The sequence below is a fragment of the Protopterus annectens genome, chromosome 2.part2 (genome assembly GCF_019279795.1).
Source record: "Protopterus annectens isolate FY-2018-M chromosome 2.part2, PAN1.0, whole genome shotgun sequence".
NCBI classification, from domain to species: Eukaryota; Metazoa; Chordata; order Ceratodontiformes; family Protopteridae; genus Protopterus; species Protopterus annectens.
In genome coordinates this window covers 384,907,369-384,924,372 of record NC_056730.1, presented here as the reverse complement: position 1 = coordinate 384,924,372, position 17,004 = coordinate 384,907,369, and the positions used below count along the sequence as shown (strand labels likewise).

The following is a 17,004-nucleotide window of genomic DNA, read 5'->3' as shown; positions in this document are numbered from 1 at the left end:
TACAAAAGGATTGTATTGATGTGGCTTTGTTCAGAATGGATATAGTTGACCATAAGTAGTTAGTCCATTATTAATGCATGTATTAATTCTATTAATTTTGAGATCAAAATGTTTTTTGTTTTTTCTATTACTGTACCTCTGCCTTAAGTGATAATTTAATAAAGGTGTTAAAAAAAAAGAAAAAAAAAAACTTTGTAAGAAAGAAAGTTTTTCACATAACTCTATTGTTAGAATATCTTGGCATTAGTATATTTTGATATGCAAGGGTGTAGGGGTGTGCGGGCATCCTGTCTCCTGCAAAAACACTTTTTTAAATTTTTGAAGAAAGTCATCTTTGATTATTAGCTTTAGTTTTCTGATGTTTCCCAGTATGATCACAGAAGCTTAATCAATGTACTGTGATTCCATTATAAAACATATGATATTAGTAGTGATATGGCCAGCTTGAGGCAAGTTGGACCTATTTGACCCAACCGGGTCTGCTACTGATATGACATGCCTTATGCAGCCTAGAAGACATTACAGAATAGTGCAATGAATGTTCCTGCTTGAAGCCTTGCTCCTGCAGTAGTTACAGATCTTCTTAGTGAAGTGAACTACATTTCCCATCATGCAATTCATGTGTGGCTTGTCTAGTACTTTTAATACTGACGTTTGACATCACTTGTATAGGCCTTCAGCAGAGCTTTCAAGCCAAACCTGAGGTTGGATTAACATCTGGTTTTGTGCATCATTCAATTTACTGTCACAATAGGTAAGGCAGGTTTAATTTGAAGACTGACAATGGCACTGGGTTTTCCTTTAATTCGGTTGCTGATTTTGGATGTACCCTTGGTTGCTAATGAAAATAATTATATAAAAATAACAGTGGAATAGCCTCAGCCAGTATGAAAACAAATGCTAGTAAATAAAAAAAAAAATAGTGATGTGAAGTAACTTCTAATCACTAAGACTTGTGATAGAATCTTATCAGTTCACAAGTATGGCAGAAAACCACTACAGGTAGGCTCAACATAATCCCACAGAAGTGAAGCATGATGTGGAGTGTGTGAGTGTGTGTGTGTGTGTGTGTGTGTGTGTGTGTGTGTGTGTGTGTGTGTGTGTGTGTGTGTGTGTGTGTGTTTTCAGTAGAGGAAGGCAAAGGTGGATAGAAAAATAATTCCACTTCACTAGGAGAGGAAAAACAGTAATAGAAGCAGTTGACTCATAAAAGTAACCTTAAGGGCATCACAGTTTTAATCACATACCAAACAGAGCAAGGCAAAAGGAAACTTAAAGATAGAAAATGGTTGGACTGAATGGAAAGAGTTTTTTTTTTTTTGGGGGGGGGTTTACTGTAGAAAGCAAAACAAATTGTGTTTTATGCTTTCCCTACATCCATGTGTGTTTCCTTATGGCATTCATATTTCCTTGATCCTGCTAAAACATGCTGCTTAGTGGCTACTCTAAATTATACCTGCATGTAATCTTTCCTGTTGCTCTTGTGGCCTTGGCTATGATTGGAAATGATCTGCAGACATCAGTCCACTTATCCAGTTTGGCAAATAATAATAAACAAAATATAAATAAATTATAAGAGGGGTAGTGTGTGCGCAATGGCAGTTCTACGCAGCAGTCTAAGATGCTGATGCTGATAATGATTATGGTAACTATTAATATCATTATTAGTTAGCATTCTGATGCAATTCAACATGGTGTGCAAACACACTAACTTAACAAGGGTGGAGAATTAACTTGTCAAGAGACTCAACAATTCAGAGCAGGTACACGAGGTAAGATAAAGCCCATGAAGGATGATTAAATGTATAATGGAGTTTAAACAAATGCTGTTTTTTTGCACTCTAGTCTTCACACAACCATCAATCCTATCTCCCTGACACATTTGCTCTGCACTTCCTGGTGTCTAAGGACATTGGATATGGGAAGGGAGAGCTGATGATTTGATCAAACAGAAGATTTTACCAGGATTCATGTTTTCAAATGAGCCTATTTGTTTGATCTGCTTATTGTTGTCTACAATACCTCCCAAAGATGGTGGTGTGTACTTAACTTAGCAAGGTAGGTTGATAGTTTATTTCTATTTTAATACACTTTTTGATAAAATGTAAGCTAGTACATAAAGATATTGGCTTGTTTTTAATATACAGTAAGAGCATATATTCTTGATACTAATCTGAAATAATCTTAAATCTAGGAGGCCAGCAGGTGGAGGTTTTATATATATATATATATATATATATATATATATATATATATATATATATATATATATATACATACATATATATATTTGTACTTATCTCTGTCTGTGCATGTGTGTAGACATATAAATAGACAGACAGACAGATAGATAGATAGAGATGCTATGGCCTAAGACACCACATTCTACGAAAAGCTAATTTTTTTTCTAAGACTCAGACAGTCTAAAATTCAGAATTTTTCAGTACATTTCTAAAGAAAATGCAAAATCAATATTCTTACTGTGAACCTGATGCTGTTTGACTGGCAAGTGTGTTGGATAAATGGAAATCAGCAAATTTTAAAATTCAGACTTTGGTTAGGTGCTTGAGATGGTCACTTATAGGACAATTGTGGCTGATCTTAAACAGATGCTTTTGGGTCACTTAATGATGAAATGTTTGGATAACAGGCTTATAGGTTTTTGTTTTTTTTTTATTTTTTAAGATTGTTTAATTATTGTTCTTAAAATCATCATCATCATCATCTTCTTTCGGCTGTTCTCATTAGGGGGCGCTACAGTGGATCATCTGTTTCCATTTCTTCCTGTCCTCTGCATCTTGCTCTGTCACACCAACCACCTGCATGTCCTCTCTCACCACATCCATAAGCCTTATCTTAGGCCTTCCTCTTTTGCTGTTACCTGGCAGCTTCATCCTTAGCATCTTTTTCCCAATATACTCTGCATCCCTCCTCAGCACATGTCCAAACCAATGTAATCTTGCCTCTCTGGCTTTGTCTCCAAACCCTCCAACCTGGGCTGACCCTCTAATATACTTATTCCTAATCCTGTCCACCCTCGTCACACCCAGTGCAAATCTTAACATCTTTAACTCTGCCACATCCAGCTCAAACTCTTGCCTTTTTGTCAATGCCACTGTCTCCAACCCATATAACATAGCTGGTCTCACTACCCTCTTGTAGACCTTCCCTTTCACTCTTACTGGTACTCGTCTGTTACAAATCACTGCTGACACTCTTCTCCACCCATTCCATCCTGCCTGTACTCTCTTCTTCACCTCTCTTCCACACTCATCATTACTCTGAACTACTGATCCCAAGTATTTAAACTCATCCACCTTCACCATATCTACTCCTTGCATCGTCACCATTCCTCTATCCTCCCTCTCATTCACACACATATATTCAGTCTAGTCCTGCTGATCTTCATTCCTCTTCTCCCTAGAGCATATCTCCACCTCTCCAGGGTCTCCTCCACCTGTTCCCTACTCTCACTACAGATCACAATGTCATCTGCAAACATCATAGTTCACGGGAACTCCTGTCTGATCTCGTCTGTCAACCTGTCCATGACCATTGCAAATAAGAAAGGGCTCAGAGCTGATCCTTGATGTAACCCCACCTCCACCTTAAACGCATCCGTCATTCCCAACGCAGACCTCACCACTGTCACACTACCCTCGTACATATTCTGTACCACTCTTACATACTTCTCTGATGCTCCCGACTTCCACAATACCACAACACCTCTCTAGGCACCCTGTCATATGCTTTCTCTAGGTCTACAAAAACACAATGTAACGCCTTCTGACCTTCTCTGTACTTCTCCATCAACACTCTCAGAGCAAACATTGCATCTGTAGTGCTCTTTCCCGGCATGAAACCATACTGCTGATCACTAATCATCACGTCCCTTCTTAACCTAGCTTCCACTACTCTTTCCCATAACTTCATGCTGTGACTGATCAATTTAATCCCTCTGTAGTTACTACAGCTTTGCACATCACCCTTATTCTTAAAAATCAGTACCAAAACACTTTTTCTCCATTCCTCAGGCATCCTCTCACTTTCCAAGATTTCATTAAACAATCTGGTTAAAATCTCCACTGCCATTTCACCTAAATACCTCCATACTTCCACAGGTATGTTATCTGGACCAACAGCCTTTCCATTCTTCATCATCTTCATAGCTATCCTTACTTCCTCCTTGCTAATCCATTGTACTTCATGATTCACTATCCCCACATCATCCAACCTTCTCTCCCTCTCATTCTCTTCATTCATCAACCCCTCAGAGTACTCTTTCCATCTCCTCAACACACTCTCCTTGCTTGTGAGTATGTTTCCCTCATTATCCTTTATCACCTTTACCTGCTGCACATCTTTCCTAGCTCAGTCCCTCTGTCTAGCCAATCTGTTTTGTAATAATTTGGAGCGTTTCTCCCCAGGCCTCCACTGAAAATGGGCTTTTACTCAGCTGGGCTTTCCCGGTAATCAAATGTCAATAAATAAATAGGAAGGACACAGTGATGTTTAGCAGAGAGAGTTATTAGAGAGAGGAAAGTGACCAATGTGTTTCCACAAGGATCAGTACAGGCCATGCCATTGCTGTTTGATGTGCTAGTGGAAAACATTACAACTAGTGCAAAGACAACCCTGCTCCAGATGATACAATGATAGATGTGTCGGGAGGTAAGAAGAACAGAAACAGGGGTGCAACTGCAAAGGGATGTGGTTACACTGACAGGTTAAGCAGAATACTGGTATCTGGTATCAGTATAAAGAAGATCATGTTGGATGCAGTAGCCTCAAAGTTAGCTGAGGGCTGGGATGGGTTTGAATAGACTGTTGAGTACAGGAGAATGATCTGCCAAGTAGTAATCACTCTCAACAATGAAACCTTAGCAGCAATGTGGAAAGTTACTAACAAAATCCACCAGACATTTGGTTATATAGCTGTTGTAAATAGGAAAGCAGATATGATCCCAGCAGTCGTCAGAGAACTGATGGAACAACAGCTGGATTGATTTGCACATTTCCAAAGCCTTCAGGAAGTAGAATAAGGAGCTGGCTGTCAAAGGAAAATAATTATAATGAAAACAGGAATGGCTGGGCTGAACTTCAATGAGTGACTGGAAATCTGAAGATACACTTGTTAGGAGAAAAAAGGGACAGAGAGCACGTGATGTGGGCCCACATGATTTTAAAAGAGTAAGACATAGAAACAACATTTAGAAGAAAAGTCTGTAAGAAATCTGTCAGTTTACTGCAGAGTAGTGAGGCTGCTAATGAGCAACATCCTGTATTTAAGGGTTTGAGTCCTTCAGTCTCCATTTGCCTTCTGTGTAAGTCAGGTAATCATCAGCACTCCCCACCTGACCAGTAAAGAAGCTTGTGTCTAGTGGGTTTACCTGATTAACAAATGAATACAATAAACATAATAATAAAAATAAAAGGAAAGACAACGAGGGTATAAGGTAACAAAGTTGATGAAGTAGGTCAGTCTTAAATGATAAAGTGACCAATTATAGTGATCCAGAGTTAAGGGACTGGGTTGCCCAAACTAAAATGGTTAGCATGTGACAGTTTAGATGTGCAGACCAGAGAAGAGGCAAATAAATGTGTCACAACTGGTGTCAACATTACAGCAACCATTTGTCAAAGGACTTGTAGACAGCAGGTAGATGGTATCATGTAGGCAAAACAATTAGGCTACTTGCCAGAAAATGACAAGTGACAAATTAATATCTTTACTGCTGACACTTTTCAGACAAGGCTATGGACTAATCACTGACTGTTATTTGGTTGTATTAGTCCCTGTATATAAAATATTGCATTTCTAAATGACTTGATAAATACTTATGAAATAAAGTATTAGTAAAACATTACCATATCATACTCTTAAAGCTTCAAATGTAAAGGAGCAGCTGTATCTTGAATTTTAAAGAAAATAAAGTTTAATGTTATTTTTCTATGCTTCAACTTTTAAAAGTTATGAAAATTTCAGTGTCTTGCAATTTTTATATTTATTTCATTAAAGAGAACTAAAAGTTATTCTTTTTTTAAATTGAACATTTTTCTAAACTACTTGGAGTTAATTTCTATAACCAATTAAATTTTGACCTGAGAATTAAGAACTTTGTAATTATAGCCAACATGAACCAGGAAAACTTAAAATAACATATGGTTGGATTCTCCTGTTTGCATCAGCATCTTTATTATATATTTATCTCTTGCATATTCTTCATTTGTATGGAGACTTCTTGTTGAGAGTCCACTGAAAATGAGACTTCCAGTTGGACATTCCCAGCCATCAACTATAAATAAACAAGTCAGTAAGTATGTAAATAAATAAAATTGGCTAGATAAGACATCTCAATGCTCGCCTTAAACGGAATATCACAATTGATTATAACACTGAGAGCAAGGTGAAAACGATATGAATGTACAGATGCTGTTTTTACTTTTAAATTACCAAGAATGTCAATTTTTATGAGAAATAAGTACTTTTTAGTTTTGATATAAGTACATGCTAAAGATATGATTCTGGTGTTTGCTGAGTTGGTGAGCCAGGAAAAAAAAAACACACATACGTATGTTTGCTATGAATAATATAGTAAAAAACTTTAATGGAGGCTTTATAAGCCTACTGTGGTTACCAGCTAAAAAGGACCATATTTCATTAAACATTTGAAATGTATCCTGCTCCACTAGCACAGAGGGACAAACCCTATGAGCGAGGTGACCCAAGTTTGAGTAGAAGCTCAGATGCCTGTTGGAGTTGGAATGGGTAAGACAAGAGGCAGGCTTTGTTGGTTCACCTCTCTTCCTGGGTGAGGCAGTCTGTTCTTGTTTTGGAATCCCTAGTGAAGATCAAAGATCTGGAATGTGCACTGGTTTCAATGGTCAGGGCATTCTTGAGGAGTTATGTCACCTCCAGAAGTGAATGACACAGCTTCACTGATGCCTTATGCATGCTAATCTCCAGTTATAAATTGTGTTTATGCTTCTAGTTGCAAGAGTAATGCAGCAACTGCCCCTGTGATAAAAAAAGAAAGTGTGCAAGTTTTTTATATAGCAAGCCAAATTAATATTTTCAGCCTGTGTGCTGGATAATTATAATAGTAATATGATCATTCTGAAAGTCAAAACATGCATTGTGTCTTCATTTTATTCACAAAACACCACAGACCTATAGTTTGGGCTCCTTTTGTACACAGACTATCCCTACAGAATAACTCACAGAGCTCCTGCCCCTTCTTATGAAAATTCACCTTCTTCTACTATGAAGGAAGCTCAGAAATTGTCTACAGAAACTGTGATGGTTGCATGACATTTCTGACACAGCTTGATTGAGAAGAATGGTTACTGCATTTATTAATATGGCCAAACATGCGACTTACCACATGCACTGTAGAGGTGCAAAAGATGGAGATTTTTTTCTGTCAATGCATATGAGGTAAAAGGAATTTAGGGAGTAATATCAGCCGCACGAAGGACATTTACTTTAATACAGGCAATGAAGATAGATGCAGAATAAATACCAAGTAACTCTGTACCTTTCTTATAAACGCAAGAGCCTGTATTAGAATACACCTTGCAGTAGGAGACAAGTTGTAGAGTGGGGCAACACTGATACTTACTTTACTGTCAAAAGGAATAGCAGCCTGATTGCTTTCTTTTCTGTTATTCTAGTTGTAAAAGGTGCGTGTGTATTGTTATGCTGCAATGTAAATATGATACGACTGTGTAATATACCATGCAAAGTTAAGGTGCATTTTAAATGAAGGAATTTGTTTTCTTTTGTAGTGAGATCAGTGTCAGTCAAAGCCATCTATTACCAATGTAAAATGTACTTTTTGCATATTTAAAGAATTTGACAAGACAGAACCAGAGATATGAGCCCTGAACATAGTCTAATCTGAGATCCAAAGGCATTGCAATTACAAGAAAACTGAAGATAGGTTGTGCATAATCCGAGCACAAAAAAACTCATCAATCTTACTAAACTGGGCACTGAAGTGCATGTCAGCAATCTGTTTATAAGCTGGGAACAACGTCAGTGGCAGAAGCTGCTATTCATATGCTCATGTACTTTAATGCTGGTACAGTTTTACGTGGCTTCCTTGTATAGTAATGTCCTCCGATATTCCTTTTCCCCATTTTCTACTACTAACCTCTTGTATTAGAGGCAACATGGGATCTATGCAAATTACTCTGTAAGGATAGCAGGTGTTTCAGCTACATGGCAATTCTGATTGTCCATGACTTTTTTCCTTTAAGTTTATTTATGGACAAATTCAGGCCAATAAAGCCAGACCCCACTAGCTGTGGACATGCATGTTTCTGCCTTCTTATGGCATCATCAGCACAGCATAAGTGGAATGTTTGACTAACATTTGGAAACACAAAGTTATTGTACCCAACTGATATTCCTAAACCTTAGGGTGCCTGCAATGCTAGATTTTTCTTTTTGTGTTTTTTAACCAATTGTTTTTTCTGTGTGACCTTTTTATTCATTCCATTTTCTACTGCTTACAAAAACTTTGATGCTAGACATTTTAGTCAGTACTGTCATGTATGAAACTGTAGATTATTTATACTCTCCTTCTATAATCATTCTAAAATTCACAGTTTGAGTGCAATCAGCATGTTCACAGTGTACGACTTCTTGTTTTTGTGTGTGCCTTTTTTACTGTCTCTTCTATTCACTATCATAGTCCGCAGTACTAGAAAAAAATAAGTAGGTCACTGATTAGTATTTGACCTTTAATTGTAATTCAGTTTGTTTTAATTTTGTTTTATTGTAACTGTCTACTTGTAGGCCGTTCATCTGAGATCAACTTTTTAAGTAGTAGCAAGCACATAACAAATGTACATACCTCCTCCACCCTGTAAAAAGCTTCACTTTATAGTGAAAATTCAGTTCACAAGATGCCAGATATTATGATTAATATACATTTATCTTTAAATACAGTTGTTCTGCATATAACTGAAAAATGTTTGCATTGAGAACTTGCCAACATATTTCTAATTCAATTTCAAGCTTAGATATAGTGCATTAGTAAGAAAAAATATTCATGGTGCCACAGAAGAGATGAATTGTTAATATTCATTATGTTTACTGTTAAACTTCCTCTGACTATATCCTGTATGTTATTATAATTACTGAAAATGGACAAAATAAATAAAATAAATTTATGATTTGTGTCAGACATGTCTATTGTGAGTGATACATTGCATTGCTAAGAGACTATGCATAAGACACAGATATTCAGAGATGCTGCACAGTTTGTGTAGCATATTAGAATCAATTGATAAGCTTCTAAGAAATACCAATTTATTGTTTTATAATCACTTCTTATATTGCTGTATAATAGTCTGCATGCTAGTATCTATGGCAGAAGTACACAATTCCAAAGCAGATGCAGCATCAACTTAATTATGCCCTGTTGTTTTGTGTATCCACTGCAGGTGCATATCTGTTAATCGTACATAGACAGTAGGAGCTGTGCCACATTTCTGTGCTCCCCATGACACAATGCCTCTGTAAATGCCATCGCATATCAGTGGACCACCAGAATCTCCCTGAAACAAAAACAATATGAACAGTAAAACAGAATTATAATGGCTAAAAAATCAAACATTAGCACTGAGTCAAGCCATTTCTTTGTGACTTTTACATTTTATGTTAAAAGTGATAGCTAAGTCAAAGGTAGATTTTTACACAGAAAGCCATAAATGGTATTTCTTAATCCTGAAACCCTTTTCAAACATGGTTTAATGCCTCATTCTAGTATGAAGAGCAGTGCAAACAGTGAAAGTTTCCTAAAATGTCCAATTTCTAAGGGTGTAGTATATTCATATACAAAGCTAATGCATTATGATGCCTACTTTTAATAAGACACAATTACTAGTTTATGGAAAATACAGCTTTCTGTTTTAGTATTGTATAAGCCAGCTATAGAATAGATTTCAAGGTTGCAGCTGGATATGTTTCTCCAAAGAAAATTATGAAAAAGAACTGCTTGATGATTTTTGTCTAACAAATTTGAACACCTTGATTATTCTGATATGTGTACAATTGTAAGGAAAGGGTAGAAATAAACAAAAAGTCTCACAAAAAACTGGCCTTTTTGTGATTTGTGCAGCAGAATCTGCAGTGCTAGCCATGTTTGTTAAAACTGAGAAGTATGAACCATAGTTCAAAGGCAGGACAGTTTTGACGTACATCAGAAGATATCAAAATAAAAAGTCAGATTCTCATATCAGTTGTGATTGCTTCACACCCTCCTGCATCATCTTACTGCTAAGTGTTAATCCCAGTACTATCCCTCCATATACCCCAAGCCCCAACCCTAGAGTTTACCTTAGAAAAAGCCCTTTCCATAACACTACCAATAGAAAAGAGTCAGACACACATCACCTACACCAGCACACATGCACAACAATAAACCAGTCCTCTTCCCTAGTGCTTACTGTAACTGTAACCCACAAACACACACACACACACACACACACACACACACACACACACACACACACACACACACACACACACACACACACACACACACACACACACACACACACACACACACACACACACACACTTCTATCACAAATGCTAGAACTTTTTGGTATATCTGAAAGCTTCAGCATTAACCACAAGTACTTGATCTTGCTCTATTCAACCCCACCAGCACTTGACATGTAGATTTTTCAATACATTTCCCAAGCACTTACCTCTGTCAATGGAATGACAAGAGTGAACTGCAGCCACACACACTCACATATATATTTATAGGCGGCGGTACCACTGATAGAAAATCATTTGTTCAAAAGGACTTGCTCTTTTTCACTGTTTAAGATTGTGGCGATCAGGGATTTCTCCACTGTACTGCAATCTCGGAGTTGATATATATCATTAGCAAGGGCTAAAGGGGTGATTGCTCCCGCAAAAAAACATTTTTGTTATATTCTCGATCAGCTTTTCTTAGACCAATTGTAACTGATCGATTTCCATTTGATGTTGTGAATTTTGATTTAGTGATATACATTCAGATACACATGCATGTGTGTGTGTGTTTATCTATTTTATATATATATATATATATATATATATATATATATATATATATATATATATATATATATATATATATATATATATATATATATATATATATATATATATATATATATATATATATATATATATATATATATATATATATATATATATATATATATATATATATATATATATATATATATATATATATATATATATATATATATATATATATATATATATATATATATATATATATATATATATATATATATATATATATATATATATATATATATATATATATATATATATATATATATATATATATATATATATATATATATATATATATGGGATCTGGATACATGCTCGAATGGCATATGTCCGAATCACAAAACATCGAACACACATACGCGAAAGCACTTAACATCGAAAAGCGCTTCAGTGTATGTGTGCCTGTTTTGTAAATTGGACTACAGTGCGGATAAGGGAAAATTCCCTTTTCCCCACTGTAGTGCGATCTCAGAGTGAGAATATTAAAGTAGGGGGGTGTTGGGGGTGCAGGGGGCGAAGCCCCCCTGCAGAAACGTACATTTTTTTTTGAACTGCACATACACGGAAGCGCTTTTCGATGTTAAGCGCTTTCGTGTATGTGTGTTCGATGTTTTGTGATTCGGACACATGCTATTCGAGCATGTGTCCTAGACCCATATGTATATATATATATATATATATATATATATATATATATATATATATATGGGAGCACTTTATAAGCTTGAAATACTGAAATCTTGAATTTCAGAATCTCAAGCTCATTAAGTGGAAAGATTAGAAGATCGGAACCCTATTAGCACGAAATTCAAAATCTCGAATGCGGGAGATTTTGAATTAGCTGTTCTGGTGTTGCACTGTGTTCATGGATTCAGGTAAGTGTTTATGTTTAAGGGTGTTGGTAGGGGCTGTAGTGTGTGTTAGTGTGTGTTGTTACTGTGATGTGTGTGTGCGAAAGGAACGTAGTTTGTGTGGTGCTGTTTCATGTTCAGGTGTGTGTGTGTGTGTGTGTGTGTGTGTGTGTGTGTGTGTGTGTAGTGCGACCTTGGAGTTAGAATATTTAAGTGGGTGGTGTGGGGGGTGCAGCCCCCCCACATGGGGATGCAGGGGGGCTTGCCCCCTGCATATAATAAGGGTAGGTGTGTGTACTTGTTTAGTTGTGTGTGTGTGTGTGTGTGTGTGTGTGTGTGTGTTGTATTGGTGTTTGAAAGTGTTGGGAGTTTGAATTTCGCAGTTTTGTGGTTTCGGGATTTAGGCTTTCGTGGTTTTGTGGTTTCGGGTATTTGGATTTTCCAGTTTATGGGCTCAAGATTCTGAAGTTCGAGATTTCAGAATTTCAAGCTTATAAAGGGAATCCATATTGATATATATATGGGTGTAGAGCACTACACCCTACAGATCAATGTCTTAACATTGAATGCACTCAGAATGATATGTTGGGGGGGGTGTATTTTCATTTAAAAGAAGAAAAGAAAACAAAAAGTACACATTTTAAACAGAAATAGGGGGGGCTTCACCCCCCACAACCCCCAATATGGGGGGCTGTGCCCCCCACACCCCCCGACTATATATATCAACTCCAGGGTCGCACGATATTGGGGAGGGGGACAAATACCAGTATTATGCCTTGAATACTGGTTCTCGATCAAATGAGACTTCAACCAAATGAGTTTCTATCAAATGGTCTGTCGAGCAAATAAAGGAGATCCATATATATATATATATATATATATATATATATATATATATATATATTATAGTTAAATATATTCATGAGTATAGTACAGAAATATATCTCAAAACAGCTTTTCCTATGAATAAAAACCTCTTTAAACCCCACAGAGAAGGTGCTTGACCAATACCCCTTCATTTTCATAACAATTCAGAGGTCAGTTTGTAGTAAAAGGAAAAAGCCGCCTACTAAGTTTCGGGAGCACATGTATTCAGAATAGGTTCACTCAAGCTTTTTTAAAGGTATTATAATGATGCACTGTGGATCTTTACATCTTGGCACTAACAAGGGCCTTCTTGCCCTTGGAATGTTTTTAGTAATTATTATTATTATTATTATTATTTGCCATTTGTTAACCGGATTAGTCCAGCTGAGCCTTTGGCCCATTTTCGGTGGAGACCCAAGGAGAAAAGCTCCAGAAAACTACAAAAAACTTTACAATAATGATTACAGTATTGCCTCAATACAGAAGATTAAAAGAAATTAACTATATTCACATGATAGAAAAATACAAAATAGATACATAAAAAATAACAGTGATCTAGTGTCTCATATATATATATATATATATATATATATATATATATATATATACATACAAAGAAAATGTTTAGTAGCAAGCTCAAGAATAATGTTTTTTTTTTGTTACATTACAGATGCATTTCACTTGAGATACAGCTGGATTCTTGTGGATGTGAAAATAGTGTTTTACCATTAGTATAACTAACATTCTCAAACCACTAGTAATTATTAAGTGAAGTAGTGAGTTTTTGGATGAATATTCTTTGCATGAGGGAGTAGTTTCTTGTGTAACACTTTGACAAGGTTAGATGGGGAGTTATGTAACAAAACAGGTACTTGAGTTCATGGAGGATTATGGAATGAGCAGATTCTTGAGTTCGAGGTCGTTTTTAATTTCAGCTTTGAAGCAGGGGGAGCTAGGGATGTTACAGATGTTTGTGGGCAGTCTGTTCCAAGTAAAGGAGACTGATTGTCTATAAAGGTGTTTGCCTATGATTTTATTATTATGTAATGCCCCCTGATATTCATAAACATAGTGCTCAGTGGAGTGCAAGCTTTCTATGCACTATGTTTGGTATACCAACATTCTGTACCATGATTCGTAGACATGCATTATGGTCTCACCTGCTGGTGTACTGAACAGAATGTTTGTGTTTGGGAATAGCTTGCAGGGACACGTAATACTGTACTATGTCATGCAGTTCTACAGACATTTAAATTGCTATGCTGCACTTCAGGCACTGAAACAAAGCACAGCCGGGAGTAGATTATTAATATGGCATGCATTGATACATACCTTTTCTGTTCTCAGCATTTCTGTACTGCACCATCATGCCTAACTGCAGTTTGTAAAGAATTTCCTATCATTAGACACAACAGTAAACCAGGGTCATTACCATAATATGGTAATGAAGGAATATGGTGTTATGCCAACTCTCATTGCTGGGATCTCAGCAGCATCATTAAGTAGGGCGTGGAAAAGATGTAGACATAGGTGCATAGATTCATACGTAGTTACTATACATGCAGTCCAGGAGACTATAGAGAAGCCTAGCCCTAACTTCCCTATTGCCAGAGTAATGCCTGGTTAAGTGACTTTCTCAGAGATGCACTGCAGGCAAGTGGAGGCTGAGGACATAAAATACTGGTTGCTAACAGCTCATAGCCCTAATTGCCTGGGCTAACTGCCCATTGTGATAACAAAGCTGCTTACTCCACAGGTGTCTCCTTAGCATAGTAGGGTTTTCCTGTCATGCAAAGGAGTTTATTTTTAATAACGTGCTCTGTATGATTAAACATATATCAACAGGTAAGGGGGATTGCTACAATGACAAGTCCAATGTCACTTTATTGTACACAGGTGGAGTCCTACACATTGAAGCCAGCCATATGCAGACGGTGATGACTTGCTTACAATTGAGGAGGGTATATCATTTGCATGCATACCCCTTGCTTTGAGTACTGTGGCTGCATAATGGAGTAAGACTACATACATGTCTTAGTGCATTGTTTACTTTGTTTATGAACAGTCCTAATTCATTGTGCACAATGTTTATGAATAATGCATTATGATCAAAACTGTGACTTCATTTATTTGCCTGTATTCCAAAAGTACCACTATGATGAAAGAAATCAAACAGCTATGAGACTTAAAATTGTACATACCTAGTACACAACTTCAATGATGAATAAATGTGTTGGATAAGTCACTTTTGTCAGTATAATTGCTGGTATTATTTTTCAGGGATGGGGTTACTAAATAACTCACACAGACAGAAGATAAAACATAATCTTTGGGAAGCCTAGACTCATATTAAATTCTCTGAAACTGCTATATATCACAAGACATGGGAATCCTTGTAGCTGGCTCATTAACATTTAGATGTATATACACTATATTTAATATCCCTCTTCTTTTAAATTTAGAAGATATCTATGTATATATTAAATATATATACATATTTTGCCTTACTTTTATACTACGACTGTAAATTAACCTAACACTATACATTATGCATGCCATGGGGTAGTTAACATGAAAATATGAAAACCTTTAGAACACAACATAAATATTTTTAATAATTAAACATTTCAATCATTAAAATCATTCTGTATTTTACAACAACCCATATGTCTGTCTAGATTCTTAAGTATGCTACCAAATCCGAAGAATTCAACAGGCCCACAGGATTACAGGGCAACTTGTACTGCACACAGGGTCTTGTTCTGAAACACAAATGCCAGAGTCTCGCTTTGTCTATTTTTTTCTTTTTGCACGTCTTTAATATAGTTTTCACAGTCTTTCAAAAGGACAGAATATAACACTTTTTGGACACTCTTCTTGCCAAAAGTTTGACTTTATTGTCATTGTCTTAAACAGATGTTTGCAATTTCTTCTATACAGCTTACCATTCCCCCATGAACCTGACAGGATATTGGTTTGTCTACTTTGCCAACAAGGTCTGCTTTGGGCTATAGACTTTCCCCATGGCTTTTAGCTTCTTACTTTACCTACTACAAGTAAATTTGGTTGTGTTTTCCAGTACCTATCACAGCAGTATGTCTGTCTCTGCCGATTTCCTTTATTTTCATTGGTTTTCAGGCATCACCAGAGACCCTATCAACAGATGGGCTTATCAGGTGGTAATTCCCCACAGTGGGTATTCTTATACCCCAAAACTGTGAAATGCCAGTCTTCATTAGCTGTTGTTACAGCTCTTTCTAATTCTCTGTACTTGTCCATTGGAATAAGAATAGCAGGGACTGCAAATGTTCATGTCTGTATTCCCATCTATATGCAAATCTTCTAAATTCATAATCTGTGAACTGTATTCTATTGTCAGATATGAGAACATCTGTATCCCTTGTCTTGCAAAAATAGACTTAAAGTCATCAATCACACCTTTACTTTTGCCATTCTGATGATTTCAGGTAACTTAAAATAATAATGCACACATACAACATACATTGATTCTTTGAACTGACACAAGCCTGTACCCACTCAACTCCATGGATGGTCTAGCACTAGCTATGCTAGCATTTCTTCTTTTAAATTGTTAGAAAATGCACAACAGATGGCACAAGTCTGTACTATTTATTCTAAAAGCTGACATTCCAGGCCAAAACATTATAACCCTTGATGTTGCATTGGGTATCATCATTCCTACATGAAATTCGTATATTCATACAAGCACATATTCTCTCAAAATGTATTTTCTCATTTGATTGTAAAGTATCATTTTGTCAGCTTTGAACATTAAGTTTTGGTTACCATTTTTTCTTGGAATTAAAGATAAAAAAAACTACATTTGTCTCCATGCTAATTACTTTTGCTTTGGTAATTCCTTTTACAGTAATGTCTTTCAGTCTTTCGGCTTTTCCCGGTTAGGGGTCGCCACAGTGGAACTGCAGTCCGCTAATGATTGGCAGTAGATTTTTACATGCTGGCTTGCCGGGCCTAACGCACAACCTTCAACGAAGGAATGCCCATTCACGCATGTCGACAAACAGAAGATGCACTAACTGAGGATCGAACGTCTTTCAGTAACTACATTTATAATTCACCTTTAGTACAGCTATGAAAGTCTTGTATTTCTTTTTTCTTCTGTCATTGCTTACTGCATATCACATGAGGATTGTG

The 17,004-nt window shown here is 36.4% G+C and overlaps 1 protein-coding gene across 2 annotated transcripts in view; it reads right to left on the bottom strand.

Moving 5' to 3' along the window:
* Nucleotides 1-9,297: 9,297 nt before the first annotated feature.
* LOC122796020 (granzyme A-like) overlaps nucleotides 9,298-17,004 on the bottom strand; it is a 144,678-nt gene continuing 136,971 nt past the window's right edge. For both annotated transcript variants that reach the window (XM_044064498.1, XM_044064499.1), the window contains one exon: nucleotides 9,298-9,567. In XM_044064498.1, the coding sequence (XP_043920433.1) occupies nucleotides 9,418-9,567 (150 nt within the window). In that variant the 3' untranslated portion in view covers nucleotides 9,298-9,417. The remainder of the gene's footprint in view (nucleotides 9,568-17,004) is intronic.